This window comes from Melanotaenia boesemani, chromosome 7, assembly GCF_017639745.1.
Source record: "Melanotaenia boesemani isolate fMelBoe1 chromosome 7, fMelBoe1.pri, whole genome shotgun sequence".
Classification (NCBI taxonomy): Eukaryota; Metazoa; Chordata; class Actinopteri; order Atheriniformes; family Melanotaeniidae; genus Melanotaenia; species Melanotaenia boesemani.
The window spans coordinates 34,885,977-34,902,244 of NC_055688.1; the positions used below are offsets into that span (position 1 = coordinate 34,885,977).

At 40.7% G+C, this 16,268-nt stretch overlaps 1 protein-coding gene across 6 annotated transcripts; it reads left to right on the forward strand.

The window, feature by feature from the left end:
• The first annotated feature begins 1,092 nt into the window (after nucleotides 1-1,092).
• On the forward strand, nucleotides 1,093-15,728 carry smad5 (SMAD family member 5). 6 transcript variants are annotated; one of them, XM_041990223.1, is made up of 8 exons: nucleotides 1,093-1,332; nucleotides 1,705-1,856; nucleotides 3,971-4,868; nucleotides 10,436-10,729; nucleotides 12,048-12,152; nucleotides 13,930-14,151; nucleotides 14,229-14,485; nucleotides 14,586-15,728. In XM_041990223.1, the coding sequence occupies exons 3-8, from the start codon at nucleotides 4,466-4,468 to the stop codon at nucleotides 14,727-14,729; spliced, it is 1,425 nt and encodes a 474-aa protein (XP_041846157.1). In that variant the 5' UTR covers nucleotides 1,093-1,332; nucleotides 1,705-1,856; nucleotides 3,971-4,465; the 3' UTR covers nucleotides 14,730-15,728. The 6 variants fall into 6 exon arrangements, with proteins under 6 accessions (XP_041846157.1, XP_041846153.1, XP_041846152.1 ...); XM_041990219.1 differs by having other exon boundaries at nucleotides 1,094-1,371; nucleotides 12,048-12,155; XM_041990218.1 differs by having other exon boundaries at nucleotides 1,094-1,332; nucleotides 12,048-12,155.
• Nucleotides 15,729-16,268: the final 540 nt, after the last annotated feature.

The following is a 16,268-nucleotide window of genomic DNA, read 5'->3' on the forward strand; positions in this document are numbered from 1 at the left end:
GTTTCTGAGACATTTTGCTTCAATTTATGGTATAAACTTTGCTTAAAATCCTGTTTAACACAATATTATACTTGTCTTCTTTCCCCTAATAGATACCCAGAAGCAAAAAAAAAACCTCATTATAATATTTTTAAACTATCACATGGTAATAAATGGTAGACACCCCCCCCCAAAAAATGTTAATTTTTTGTTATGTTTTGTTAAAGGGCCGAATAATTATATCATATTTAAAAAACTGGACTTTTCTTACCATTTTTTCATGGGTCAGGCCTTTATGGGTTGAAATGATCTGAGACAAAGTGGAAAACTGTTCTGTGGTCAGACGTATCAAAAAATTGGAAAGCATGGACGGTGTGTCCTGCAGACTAAAGAGAGGGAGCATCCAGCTTGTTATCATTGGACAGGTGAAAAGCTAGGATGGTGCCTATGGTGTGAGAAGCTTCCACATCTGTGAAGCTCCATCAATGCTGAAAAGTACATGGAGGTTTTAGAGCAACATCTGCTCCCATCCAGACAACATCTCTTTCAGGGAAGACCTTGCAGATTTCAGCAAGACGATGCTGAACCACATCCTGCATCCATCACAGCAGCATGGCTTCACAGGAGAAGAGTCCGGCTGCTGAACTGGCCTGCCTGCAGTCCAGACCTTTCATCAATACACAACATCTGGAGCATCATGGAAACAAATCCAGCACCCAAGGGGTGCTACACAATGATAAACATCCTCCTAAAACAACTTTTTACAGATGTGTTGCTGCCATCAGATTCAGAAAAGACACATGGAAGTATGAGGGCAACGTTCGAAACGGACATGTCTATTTACATATGTAAGGGAGCATACAATTAGTATATATATATATAGAGAGAGAGAGAAAATTTATTTTCCTACCCCACCTGATAAAGTCTTGCCACCATTTGGCCACCCTATATAATCTAGCTCCGCCATTGGATGGAAGTGGCCAAATTCAGAGGAAGAAACCACAGAATCATAAAATAAGTTAAATAATTGAAAAGCATATTTGTTTCCTTTACAGGTTAGCGGTTGCCCGCTAGTGGCAGGACGTGGATCCTACATCTCATTGGGAATCCAGAGGCTGAAGAAACCGCATTCCCAGCTGTAATCTGCCAGCGGGCAGCGTTTTGTCTACGGAAAAGGGTGTGGATGTGTGACACGCGGTACGATTAATTAAAGTTAAATAGATTAACCACGCGGGGACTGTAAAAGTCTCGAACAACTGACAACAAAGGACAACAATACAACAAATCACAGCACTCCAGACTGAGTGGAGCCAGCAACTTGTGAGAGACGTTCCAGACCGCAGCACGACCACCGTAAGACTTCCAACTGCAAACACCCGAACATAAAAACGAGTCAAATTTTTATGTTGGGTTTTTTTCTGACTAATTCTACTCTCAATTTAATACTTGTCACTCTCAATAACAAGCTTGTTATAACTGTTAAATATGGGGGAAAGTTCGTTTAACTTATGGCACTTTCTGATCTATGTGCAAGTGAACATGAGTAAATATTTGTGAAATTAGCTCGTGAATGTCATGCTTTTGAAAGCGAATAGTATAAAGAGTCGGTGGCTATTTTCAATGCAACATTTTTAAGGCTACTCGTAATCATCCCCAAATGTAACACCAAAAGGAGTACTAGTTTTTCAGTGCAGCGGAGTGATATATGCACTCGGTCTTTTCCAGTCTACTTGTCTCCGGGATCCGGAGGACATGGCATGGGGAGACTGAGGGAAGAAGCGGCTGAAAACAAGAAGGATCTTCATGTAGGAAAGTCATGTCTGCTGACTAAACGCTTTAAAACTGTGATCTACAAGGCTTTGTTTGGCTTCTAAAAGGTATGTGACAAAACGACAGTTTGCTGGTTGAATTAAGAGTAAAAGTGAAGTGAAGAGAGATTCATCAGCGCGGTTCGCTGGCAGGGAAGGCTCGGCATTAGGTTCCCCCGGAGGAGGGCTGGGCTAGTATGTAGCATAGCATAGCTTAGCGTCAGTTATTAGAAGTTTAAAAAAGTTTCTGGAATGGAGGAAGAGGAGGAACGGTGAAGTCACTTTAGCTAACAGCTAAAATGTAGATATATATAGCTTATTACTTTATATTCCAAAGACGCAATTTTGCCCCGATATCTTACTCTTTGTGTAGGTATTGAGTATTTTTGCGGCGCGTCCGATTAACTTTACGCTAAACGAGCCGTTTTGTAAAATTAAGCTAAGCTAGTTAGCAAACTCGGAGGTTTCTTGCATTAGCTTGCTACATACCAGAGTTAGTTAAACTATCTAGAATGCTGAATTTTGTCGTGACTGCGTGTTTTTGTGGTACAGATCATCAACAGCAGTATTTTGAGCTGATTTTACTACTGTCTGGGGATTTGTGTAACAAGATGCGTTTTTCTTGTTCCCTTTTCTCTCTGTCTTTGGGGTGGGGGGCGCTCACTCCTGACTCAACCGTTCTTCCATGTTTTCTCTACTCTGTGCTTTATAATGGACAAGTATTTTAGACAGATTAACCACAGTGAAGAAAATTAATAATCTTTTAATGTTTTCAGTTTTAATCGTAATTGCGGAATTTTATTTAGGGGAAACTGGCGGAATTACATGCCTGTTAGAAAAATGCCATTTGAACTGCTAAAATTTTAATTTAGTTAAATCCCAAGGGGATAAAATACATGTTTCCATATACAATAATCGTAGCTCAAGAATTCCTGGTTATACTTATTAAAAATCTACACGGATCATCATTAATTTGAATTGTCTTTAATATTTAAGTATTGATCAGTGAAAAATAAAACCAGTGGTTTAATTTTCTATTCCCAACGCCTTATCCAAGTCTTGTTATGTAAGATGTATGTTTGGTTAAGACTGATTTGATTTTCTGCCTATCAAAGTGAACTGTTGTCACTTATAAGATGATCTGCTCTTCTTGAAGGATAATGATAAAGATGCTAATCATTGCTTTAGTCATCCATCCAAACAGTATCTCCATCCAAACAGTATGGTTCTGCTGTTTTTATTCATATTGGTTGCATTCTCACATTGTATATCTGTTATTTGTCATTGCTAATTCCACAATGAACGGATGATTCACTCCTGGCTCAGTCTAAAAGTGGCTTGGCTGATTCAACTGGTCAGGTTGTGCTGGAACAACTGCACAACTTCTCCCACGGTGAATTCGCATTCACGGGTCAATACTTCTTTTTGTATCCCTTCTCATCATATTTTCTTTGGTTTCCCTGTGCGTTGCATGTGCATGTAAAACAATAAGCAGTGGGAGTGGGTGCAGTGCTGTTGGACAGATGTGGTCTAAAAGGGAGGAATCAGACAGCGATGAGATGAAGGAGGAAACGGCTCTTTGTGGTTACATCCGTTTTGACCAAGCCAGTTTTCACAAGCCCCCAAACAGCTGCTGCATGTGTTTGACCCTAGTTTGGTTGGTCTGCATAGTACAGATGGAAGCGCCAATGCTGGAGTGGGTTGTAATTATTTTTATTTATTTATTTTTTTTATCGAGATAATCTTGAGACATAAATCTGCAGTGTTACCTTAAAATAATCAAGGTGGCTAAGTGTTTCTTTGACTTGTGGTTGTTTAGTGCAGAACTCTGATTATAATCAAAACTGACTTTTTCTTTTTTTCTTATTGAAGTGAAGCTCCTATTTCTTCTTTCTTGCATATTCTGTTATGTTTGACCATTTGTAAATTCTGCATACAATATCTGTCATATACCTAAGTCATCCTAGTTTCAACATGTTTGAAACGTAGGTGGAACTGATGTCAGATCAAAAATGGGCCAAAAAGACATTTTGATCAGCCACTTGATGAATAATACTTCTCCCATGACATGATTTAGTAAGACTAAAGATGAAAAACTTGTCAGGAAAGTGTTGGGAAAGGTTTTCTTTATGATCTTTATTTAAGTCAGCAAGCAAATCTTGTCTTCCTAAATTCTTTTGCAGAGGAGGGGTGGATCTAAACGCGGACTTTGTACTGGTTGGAGAAGTTGGCCTCGAGGAGCTGGGAATTGTCAAACTTGTGCCGGCGAGACCTGCTGCGGCGTCCTGATCTCGGCTCGTTCACACTGCAGCCCTCCCTCCATCAGTTGTGGTGACCCGACTCCGGACAGCTTGCTGCAGGGCCCATCCTGAGCAGCAGCAGCTGCATCCTGCTTGCTCACTCCCATTCCTCCCCTGCTTCCTGTCCTTGGTCAGACAAGGCTAAAGCCTCCTTTCCCCTCACCCCACCCTTCATCTTTGTCAGCCTCTCTTACTCACACACTTTTATACTTGTGTTTATTTTTTGTTTTTGTTTTGTTTGTTGTTTTTTTTTTTGTTGTTGTTTTTTGCGGGGGAGGTTGATCACAGGTTCACAAATCGGACAGCTGTAGGGTATAATCGCCCTTTGGAAACAAACCTGGAGTGACCACTCAGAGTTCCTCCACTACAACCTGCATCATGACCTCTATGTCAAGTCTCTTCTCTTTCACAAGCCCGGCGGTCAAACGCCTGCTCGGCTGGAAGCAAGGAGACGAGGAGGAAAAATGGGCAGAAAAGGCAGTGGATGCGCTTGTGAAAAAACTGAAGAAGAAAAAAGGCGCCATGGAGGACCTGGAGAAAGCCCTAAGCTGTCCCGGACAGCCCAGCAAGTGTGTTACCATTCCAAGATCCCTGGACGGTCGCCTGCAAGTTTCCCACAGGAAAGGCCTTCCTCATGTCATCTACTGTAGGGTGTGGCGCTGGCCGGACCTCCAGTCCCACCATGAGCTCAAGCCTTTGGAGGTATGCGAGTACCCTTTTGGCTCCAAGCAGAAGGAGGTCTGCATCAACCCTTATCATTACAAGCGGGTGGAGAGTCCTGGTAGGTGCTGTTAAATTGACTGTATGTTAATCATTTATACAACTAATTGGTTACATCAAGGCAAATGATATTTAGAATAACAGCTTAAATTAATTTAAAAAGGTATAAATTTAATGACGTTCTGACTCGTGTTCAAAATGTTCCTGTAGTAGGGTTCCAACCAAAAATGTGAGTGTGACTTCTTTTTTTTTTTTCTTGGTTGCATTGGTGTCTAACATTTCTCAGGAGTCGGCAGGACTTTAACTTGCCTGATCCACAGTTGGACACAGTGTTGTGTGTTGGTTTGAAATTGCAGCTGGGACGGACGCAAATGAGGCATCCAGTACAACGAAGAGTCGGATATCATTTCAAGATAAAGAAAAATTAGTTTATCGAACATTTTTATTTTAAGACAAATAACAGCTCTGGCAAATCCAGATATTACTGATTCCTGACAGCTGTTATGAGTCTGAGCTAACTATCCAGACATCATACGATTTTCACAATTTGGAAAAATCTGATGGAGTCACGGAATTTGAGAATTAAATTGGAATCAAACATGGAATATTTGGGAATTTGCTTATGTGGGTGTGATCTGTTATCTTTACCAGTTTAAGAAATTAAGAAAATTGATTAAGAGAATTGATTTAAGAAAAAATGCATACACTGCTCTAGAAAAAATAAAAAGCTGTGATTTGTTCCTGGAGAAGCATCAGACTGAGAACAAGGAGGTGAAAATAAGCAAAGCCTCCATCAAACTCACCCCGAGTTTTTGACATGCACCTGGAGAAGATCCAGGAAACAAATGTCAGTCGTTGTCGACGAAAGTTCTGATACAAGAGGCTGCCTTGTATTAAAGAGAAAGAAGAAACAACCTGGCCGAGGAGCCATTAACATGACATATATAACGAAAGAGGAGCTTCCTTCTGTGAAATTCATGTCCAAGTAGATAATTCTCGTGAAAACGATGAAATGTAAATACAGGAGAGAAAAATTTGCCAGAAGCAGCACAGCCTCTTGATCAATTTTAAAGTTTTAAAAATGGGGATGCACAATCCACTTTTTCACATCTGATACTGATATATGAGGTTTAGTATCAGCCAGTACGGATCCTATACCAATTCATTCAACACTGAGTAACTAACAAACTATCCCTCATTGTGTTAAATAGACTGGGATCATTCTTTTATGCAAGGCAACATCAGATGTCTTTCGTAATTTTTAAAAACAGATATAAATGTACTGAATTATTTATTTATTTAATACCTGTGCACCAGTACAGCAGTCTTAAGTAAACTTAAACAATCTTAAATAAGCTTCACATGGACTTTGCTTAACGGGATTTGCCACTTGTCAAACGTTTCCTTCAGACAGCTACAATCGAGTTGCTGGTGTGTGACCCATGAAAGTTTGATGCATTTAACATTGCAGTGTGGCACAAAGCTGCCATCGAGCCAGTGTGTTGTTTAGGGGCCGTCCCCACCACGTCGGATTGCAGCAAAACCGCAAAAGTATTTCAGCAAACCGCCCTTTCATCCCCACGAAGCCAGGGATTAGCCTCCATGAAACCGACCATATCTGAAGCCAGGTACCAACGTGGATCCGTTTGAGTCCTCTACCGTCTGCGGTACGGTGCAGACAGCAAAGCCGCACAACTCAAGGATATGACGTCAATGTGACGAACACACGGCGATTCCCAATCCACCCTTCCTCTAGTTTTTTTTATGCTTTGTAGTCAAGTATTTTTTGAAGAAGCTAAACTTCTTTATTAGTCCAAAGAAATGTTTCTCTTTTGCTTTGCAGTGAATCCTCAGCTATCTTCTCTTCTCTGTTTCCAATGTGAACTTCCTGCAACATGCAGTGAGCCTTTATCTGCGCATGCATCGTTCTGCTCTAGCTTTGGAGTGTTACTCTTTAGCGCCCCCCACAGCCTGTAGTATGTACCACAGCGTTGTCGTGGGGATGTTGAAGCCTTTCTACTAGTTTTCGCCACCGTTTTCACACCTGAACCTGCTTCAGCGCCATGTGAACATAGCCTTAAAAGCGACACGGGGGAAACGTCAGAGTTCCAGATATCCATCGTGAAACACTGGCATCTTATGTCCTCTAATATGTTTGCACACTTTACCATGAAGTTCAGGTAGAGCCGTCTTGGACAAATGTTTTTGACTTACCATGTCATACCGTGGCTCCAGGTGTTAATTAGCAGCTGGAATCCCTTGTCCCCAACAACCGATGGCGGCTGGCCCTCCATAACAGTGACGTTCAGTATCGTCTCTGTGATTTTTGTTGCTTACACACTATTATGTGGAAAAGTTTCACCTCTTTCCTTCATCTCCTTTAAAGTTAGCTGCTTCATGCTGCCTCCTTTTTGTTTATTTATTTCAGCGAACTCACTGTGCTCTTTAGGGTGTCGTCTCTGGAGATGCTTGATTACGTTGGGTGTGTTCTATGTTGACGTTTTACTATCGCCCCTCGGAACATTCACAGAGCAGGTATTGCACGTAGCCTTCGAATGAGTTTGTGTGAAAATTTTCCAGATGGCTGATCATTTCGCTCACTCTATTTTGAAAGCAAATGTGAGCCTCAGCGTGGTGTTTGTGCATGACTTCAGTCAAAGCGCACAGCATAGAATTACAGTAAATAGATCAGCACCTATGGATCGGGCCCATTGTCACCAAAACTCAGTGTAGAAATTTTTTCAGTATTGATACTGATACCAATATCGGATTGATGCATCCCTAGTTTGAAATGTTTAATTTAACTTAGTTCAGTAAAGCTAGCACTTTAGTTGGTTTTTAGAAATCTTTTTTTTCTACTTTACCATTCATGCCTCAAACATTTTCTTAAACCTTATTCTTGTTCAGCACAATTTAAACAACCACCAGTGTCTATGGATAATGTTGAAAATAAATCATTGAAATGTTATAAAACCTCGTGCTGAAAGTGATGCGTTAAATTTTTTTTGCTGGTGCACCCAAATGGAAAAAGTTAGGCGCACCAGTGCAGCTAATGTAAAAAGTTAGTCTGCATCCCTGTGTTGGCTTTTAAAAATACAATCTAAAAATCGGAAGCATTTCTAATGTCTTAACTTTTGAAATGGAAAATAAACAAATGTTTTCTGATTGGTTGAAAATAGAAGGATTAAAGCAGCATGGAGCTGTGTACATCCTTCTGAGCTCAGAGTACCCAAGAGCTGGTAAACAAATCCACAAAGGTCAGAAGGCTGTCATCGCACAGGCCTGTTCTACCCGCCTCCTCCATTTCACAGAAAATCGATATCACTAGCTCTAGGAGTCTTATTAGATTATGTCCCTCAGGCACTCCAGAATGGGTGTGGCATCAGGGAGCAGCTTACCAGCTGCATGAACAGCTCAGGCTAAACTCCCAGCACTTTCTCTTTACAAATCCCACTTTCTCCTCATGTCATTCACACAGCCACTCACATCTAGTCGAGGATGACCTGACAGGAGAACCTCTCTGACACTGGGCCTGCTCAGGATTGCCAGCTTTCTATTGACCGATTCAAGGATGTAGATCACGTGGCAGTCAGGAGAGACTGCATGTTGTACAAAAGCTTGCTGGGTAGAGGTGGGGGAGTTAGCCTTTGAGTCAGGACTCTTAACGTCAAGTTGAAGAAAATCAAGGCCGGAAAACCACTCAGTTCTTTTGACAGAAGCAAAGATTAAGTGTTCCTAAATGGCCTTTGTGTCTGTATCTTATTAAGCTATCTTCTAGATGCCTTAAGCTCTTTTTCAGGCTGATTTGATTTAACACCAACTAAATGAACACTGGTGTTACTTTTTTTTAATAACATTGTGCGTTGACGGTTAATTGAGGATTAATTTGACACGATCATCTGTTTAGAGGAACCTGACAAATACTGTCTTTAAACAGAAAAAAAAACATGTCTGAACTTTCTTACACCGGGGTTTTGCCTCTGATAATTAGTTGCAGCACATAACAAGAAAAGGAGAGAACAGAGTCAAGACTTCTGCTCTCTGTCCCTGTATATGGCAGCATTTTCAGCCCCTCATCAATCAGCATGAGACCTCTTCAGGCGATGTCATATATGTGCTAACAAAGCCTTCAGTCCAGCTGCAGATGCTTGTTTCACATCAAGTTCTTTCTTTTTTTAAGTTCATAACAATTATGCTGTTATTCGGGCAATTTGATTCTCACAAGTAAATTCTTTAACACCCATAGTAGGTTTACACGTAAATAAGATTTTTAGCTGCTTTTATCCATTACAGATATGTCAAGAGTCAAAGAGGTTTATTTGTCACATGCACAGTTATACATAGTACAATTGTACAGTGAAATGTGTATTCTGTACCTGCATCCTTTAAGAATAGAAAGAATAAGCTAAATATTTATAAAATAGAATAAAAATAGAATAGAATAAAAAAATAAATCTTTTTTCTTTTAAATAAGATAAAAGAATAGCAGCATACTTATGTATATTTACATACATATTTACATGTGCAAATAGGAGTGAGAAGTGGCTTTTGTTTTGTTCAGTGCTCAGAGTTGAGCAAGCGGACAGCCAGGGGGAAGAAACTCTTCTTCAGCCTCTCAGTCTTAGTCCTCAGGCAGCGGAAGCTCCGGCCTGATGGCAGTGGAGAGAAGAGAGAGTGTGCGGGGTGGCTGGGCTGACTGAGGATCCTCTTAGCCCTTGACCTGCAACATTCCACATAAATGTCCTGCAGGTTGGGGAGAGTTGTTCTGGTGGTCCGCTCAGCTGCTCGGACCACCCTTTTTAGGGCCAAGAGGTCCTGCTTTGTGCAGTTCCCCATCCACGTGGTGATGCTCCCACACAGGATGCTCTCAATGGTGCAGGTGTAAAAGTTCTTGCGCACCCTGAGAGGGAGCTTAAAGTCTCTCAGTCGTCTGAAACAGTGTTTCAGGAACAGTGTTTTACATGTTTTACAACCACTTCAAGTATCAATGTAAAGTATAAAGGGACACAACATTTGTGTGTTCTGTCAGTCGCTGCATTAATCTAGAAAACGTATTTGAACGAAGACATGAGAAATATTAATGTGAATGTGACCAGTAACTGAATACCGTCCCTTTTCAATAGATTGATGAAGCCATTACTGTTACACGTTATATCTGAGAAAAGGGTTTATTTTTGGTTTTGCATACTTGGATCATAGTTTTACTGACAATGACGTGTCACTATTTAGGATTACGGATGGCATCTCGCAGCTGCAGTGATGAGTGACTCATTAACCTGAAATATGATGGTGTGGTTAGTCATTGTTCTAAGTTGTACATTTGAGCCTAAACATAATCAGTATTTTGTTTTTTCCCACTAGTTGTCATTTCATCATGCAGAAAAGCCAGCCATTCCCCTTTTTATTTTAATCTTAATCATAAATATGTGCCACTTTTCACATTTCAGTCTTTTTGACTGAAACATGGTAGAAAGTAATTTTATTTTGGGCCAGACTTGGAAGGCATAACTATAACTCATTCAATGACATTGTAATTAGTATTTAGTTTTTAACATTGTGAGAAAACACATCAAAGGTATCTGTAAGTCATTAATTTTCTAATTTCTATTCATTTTTCACCTCTTCCAGTGCTACCTCCTGTCCTGGTACCACGACACAGCGAGTTCAACCCACAGCACAGCTTGCTTGTACAGTTCCGCAACCTCACTCATAACGAGCCACACATGCCCCTGAACGCCACTTTTCCCGAGTCCTTCCAACCTCAACACAGTGGGGGCGGCAGCAGCAGCAGTGGAGGTGGCGGCGGAGGCAGTGGCACTTTCATTTCTCCCAACTCGCCTTATCCACCTTCTCCAGCCAGCAGTGGTACTTATCCAAGCTCTCCTGCCAGCTCGGGACCCTCCAGTCCATTCCAGCTCCCAGGTACACCAACTACACTCACATTCATGACGTTGTGAAGCAGCCAGACTGTTGTTTTCCTGCATAATCACTGTTATTTAGCAAAGAAAATGTAACATTTTGACAATTGCTGGTCTCGGATGAATTTTAACTCTTGTAATATAAAGCAAAATCATTTACACTTGGATGGGGAAAAAAGCTTCTTGACTAAACTCATCAAATTTTTATTTTTATCCAAGTGAAGCTCCCCCTTTAAAGATGCATTACATAAATTTCCAACCTTAAAACTTGAGTTCATTTCTGGAGCTGTCGATGTTCAGCCTCATGCGAAGCTGAGAAGCCGCATATACATTTTTTTTTCTTCTGGGACGCCTGTGATGGTGCAGCAAAGTTTCGCTTTACACACCACGCCACTTTTTGGCAAGCAGATTTAAACACACCAGCCATTTTAACATGCATCGCAACCAATTCAGCAAAGAAAAGCAAGAAGACATCATTGGAGGAAGAGAAGAAAAGATGGAGAAAAATGGACGGAGCAAGAGTGAAGACTGTTTTACTGGCTGGAGAGAGCTCACAGTGTGGGTAGGATGCAAGATGGATGCGGAATTAGCCGTCGATAGGAGGCGCATCACTGAGAAAATCTGCATAAGTTCTGTAATGCCTCTTTAAATGAGAACAAAGGAAATGCCATCCAAGCAGTGTCCACCAGAACCAGGTCTGCTGTCAAGGCATTAACTTGGTCTTATCAGACATCTGATTTACCCGAACAGAGTATCCAACCTGAAGAACTAGAACTTTCTTTCTAATTCAGGATTCTGTGTAAATGGTAGACATGCCCTTCACAGGCTGGGAAGCACTTGTTTGCGCCTGGGTCTGGATGTTAGGCCTGCTGCTGTGTCTGGTGACAAGTGCGCGATTCTGCTCCAGATCTGATGACAACCCCGATAGCTGCAGGCAGTCAGGCAGAAAAGCTTTTTAATGGCAAATCGGGGTTTTAGAATATGATCTTATTCTTGCTGCAAAGCCTTTGCAATCATCGTCTCTACAAACACGATAATCTTTGAAGGATTTTTTTGTGATCAGAGTTGATGTTTCTGCATTGTGTTTGCCTCAGTGATGTCTGGTAAAGCTCATGTTGCATCTCTGTCGGGAATGGGTTAGCATGTGGCTTAGAAGTGAGGTATATGTGTAATGTGACACCGTTTCCGGGGTACAGATCCTGTGATGATTGTCTGAGTCTAGGGAGACATTGGTGTGTGTGTGAGTGTGTTTAATGTGTATAAGACCATTTGCCAGCAGCAACAACTGTTCTCATCCTCACTAACTGCTCTTAATGTCTCAGCTGACACCCCACCCCCGGCATACATGCCCCCTGATGAGCAGCTGGGCCAGGAAAGCCAGTCCATGGAAACAAGCAGCAGCCTGGTGCCACAGAACATAGCTAGAGGTGGTAAGAACAACACGCATCGATAACCAGCAGCACTGCATAAAAAATAAACAAAATACACAAGAATTTGATAAATAATGATATGCAGAGATGCACTTAGTTAATGGAGGTTTGGGCCAAAAGAGAATTCAGATATTAAAGTTCAGTGTAGTATAACTTTAATCTTAATACAGCGATCCTAAATGTAGCGATGTATTTATGATCTTAACCGCACAGCCTTCTCATTCCTGTGTTTCCTGTTTCCTGCTCGTAAGCTCTTTTGTCTTGAGATGGTCCAGATGGTCCATACATGACACATTTGTATTAACATGTAAGAAAAGTTATAGCATTTTCTCTATGGCTTGGTGCTTGTTCTTTGGTTTTAGTTCCTGCCACTGCACCATATAACAATAACCACAACGTCAAAGAAACGTACATATATAAATATATATAATATATAATATAAATGGCAACTTTGGGAATTTGATTATCTGCAGACATAAATAAAAGCTGATAACGTAGGGCTAGGCAATATGGATTACAAATCATATCTCAATATGTTTTTTGGCTAAATGACAATATATTCTGTAAAGCAATAGCAAAAAGACAATGAGACACCTTCAGCAGTCGGGCGGCAAGGATCGCTCACCTCCGTCTACATTTGCTGATTTACTTGCAAAACAATTTTAACTTGGTAATTGATATTTGGGTCGAGGGCGTTTAGCTGCTGCTGCACATCTGCTTCAAATTAAAAGGTTCTCAGCCAATTGTCAACTTCTGCGCCAGTCTGTTAATGAGCCATTAATTTGAGTCAGGTGTGCTGCAGCAGGGAAACATCTAAAACAGGGCTATTCAGTTAGGTCCTACAAAGGCCACAGTCCTGCAGGTTTTCTATGTTTCCCTGCTCCAACACACCTGACTCAAATTAATGAGTCATTGTGAAGAACTTCGTGGGGTGTGATCTGTTTCATTTGAGTCAGTAACTAACTTGTAGGACATGCCATAATCAGGATATTTATTTTAGGAGAAACCAGTCGAGTTCAAATTGTTCCTGTTTCAGCACAGAAGATGTTTGAGGAAGCAGCAATCCTACCATAGCATGCTAAAGCCACAGGGAAGAACTCCGCTAAAAGACTACAAAATATTGGCATCTAAACCAACCAGGTTAAAACTAAAAAAAATTAAAGTATTTTTATGGGAATATGAGAAAAACCTCTTCTGCTAATTTCTCCACACTAACAAGGTGTCACATGAAAGCAGAGACTCTGCTGAATACAAAGACATCCGTCTCATCACTGTGGGACAAAAACTCTGGGAGCTAGCAGCCAGAATCCGGAAATATTTGCCTGCTTAACACCTCTTTTAAAAAATCTTTATAACTGCTTGAGTTTACATTTTTAGCTTTTAATGTTACACAGTTCCTCATCAGCCATTTATTTACCTGTTCCTGGATGAGCTGGGCTGCTATCAGGTTTTCACTGAAAGTTTTTTTTAGGAGGAGATAACCATTTACATGTTCTACTGTGTACCAGGTTAACTTTCTCTGTAACGTCTTGATTCTGACACTTAATAGTAACCTCACATGCCCCAGCTTTTGTTTGAGACCAGGAATAAACCTACAGTCCTTGTAGTTGTGAAGATATGCTTTATTTATTTTGAGTATCATTTCAGACAGGAAGCATATAAAGGACCTGGTCAAGAAGGGTTTAATGCTTTGGAAATGCATGTAAATCAGAATTCAGTCTTTTTATTAATACAGTTTTGTCGTGCATATTTTAATCAGCTCTGTTGTTTCCAGATGTGCAACCGGTGGAGTACGAGGAGCCAAGCCACTGGTGCTCTATTGTCTACTATGAACTCAACAATCGTGTGGGAGAGGCTTATCACGCCTCGTCCACCAGTGTGCTCGTGGACGGCTTCACCGACCCTTCAAACAACAAAAACCGCTTCTGCCTTGGACTGCTGTCCAACGTCAACCGCAACTCCACTATTGAGAACACCCGCAGACACATTGGCAAAGGTACAACTGACCTTCATGTGGATGAAAAGCAGCAGTAGTGTTTTCTGGATACTTAAAGGTTTCTGTCTGTTAACCAGGAGTGCACCTGTACTACGTGGGAGGTGAGGTGTATGCAGAGTGCCTCAGCGACACCAGCATTTTTGTCCAAAGTCGTAACTGTAATTACCACCATGGTTTCCATCCCACTACTGTGTGCAAGATCCCAAGCGGATGCAGCCTTAAAATTTTCAACAACCAGGAGTTTGCTCAGCTTCTAGCCCAGTCAGTGAACCACGGCTTCGAGGCCGTCTATGAGCTTACTAAGATGTGCACCATTAGGATGAGCTTTGTGAAGGTAAAGGATTTGTTGCAAACACACTTAAAGGCCAGCCTGACTATTCCTTTTAATTTAGATGTTCAATTTGGTCACAGTCATTAATTCTACCTCTTTTTAGGGCTGGGGAGCAGAGTATCACCGACAGGATGTCACCAGCACCCCCTGCTGGATCGAGGTGCATCTTCATGGGCCCCTCCAGTGGCTGGACAAAGTGCTCACACAGATGGGTTCCCCTCTCAACCCTATCTCCTCTGTGTCCTAATAATGGATTTTATGGGAGCTTGAAAGCCTCTTTTACCTTTTTTTTTTTTTTTTTTCCCCCTCCATGTTTTTTCCCCTTTATTTTTAATTTTCTGCCCCTCCTTTCCACTGAGTTTTCTAATTTAAAGCTGTCCTAATGGCTGAACTGTTTACACTTACTTTGGGAAGGGGTCTTGAACTCTGGCTGGAAATTCAACAGCGGCCGCAGCCAGAATCCAGTTGTTTTAACAACATTGTGCAAGAAAATACCCGAAGAAAGAGAGAGATGGGGGAATGCCCAAGTAGCAGAACAACATGGACACACTACTGCTTGACAATTCTACAATACCTGTAAGAGTTTAGGCCTCTTTGTCAAGCCTGAATTTGTGAAATTTTAATCTTTGCATCAGGTTTTGTTGTTTTTGTTTTGTTTTTGACAATGATTTTAATTCTCTTTGTAGTTTTCAAGTAAGGAGATCTGTTTCACTACTTTGCCTTATGTCTGCCAGACAATTGGAAATTTACTTAACACTTTTCTTACGTTGTTTTCTCAATGTCAGATATTTCAGTTAAGATATAGACACGATTGTGTTTGCCATTAGACTCAGATATAACAACATGCTTTCTTTTTATAGTCTCTACTGCTAGAAATGAACACTGAGCTACTGCCTTTCAAGAAAATGATGTATGCCAACATGATAGTTTTTGATATGGGAGATCACTGAACAAGTTTAACATGCCAAAAGCTAACAACATTGTGAATGTTACATCTATTGCAATAGAAGTAGTCCCCATGTAATCAGAAAACACACACAACCTTTACTGATTGTTTGTACTTCTGGTTCAAGTAATAGTGGAAAATAGCTGTATTTTCCAAACTCACTGTATTAACAATATTGTGCACTCATGGATTTTTGTGGAGGCATATTAAATTTATTTGGCATGAGTACCAAGGCATTACGTTGATAGGTAATTTACTTAATTAGCTCGATGAAATAAACAGGTTATTTGTTAAAAATTGCTTATGTCTCTGTGCTTTAATCTGGATCTTCTTTAACATTGGGCGTAAATGAGATGTAAACAATAGTTTGACACACAATCACCATCTTTTCTCCACTTTAGAGCTTTTAGTTACATGTCTGAATAACCAATAGTAAGTGTCACAAATCACATTAACACAGCAATCACAAGTTTAGACGTCTATGGTATGGCACTCAATTTAAAATAGTACTTCTATGGTGAGTCTATACCATGGACTCATCACCTACATGGTAAATCTATAAAACACCAGTTGAAGACAACAGTAGTGACTTCATGACTGAAAATGCATAAAGCTTATGGCTCCTGTTTATAATTTATATAAAACCCCTACTCTTATGGTACTCTAATACAGCACGCTGGTTGCAATGGAATAACTTATGAAAGGAACAACTGTAAAGTGACAGTTTGTTAGACCTTTACAGATTAAATTTCAGCTTTCCTCCACATTGGATTATGCCATTTGATGTTCATACTGAAGGAATATTCCATGATCTCTAAATGGCTATGCAGCCATGTGTTT

Bases quoted from the DNA above. Each gene is read 5' to 3' on its own strand.
- smad5 (XM_041990219.1), top strand. From the start codon at position 4,466: ATGACCTCTATGTCAAGTCTCTTCTCTTTCACAAGCCCGGCGGTCAAA. The intron at 12,156-13,929 runs GTAAGAACAACA...TGTTGTTTCCAG, and splicing joins ACAGAACATAGCTAGAGGTG to ATGTGCAACCGGTGGAGTAC. The intron at 14,486-14,585 runs GTAAAGGATTTG...ACCTCTTTTTAG, and splicing joins TTAGGATGAGCTTTGTGAAG to GGCTGGGGAGCAGAGTATCA.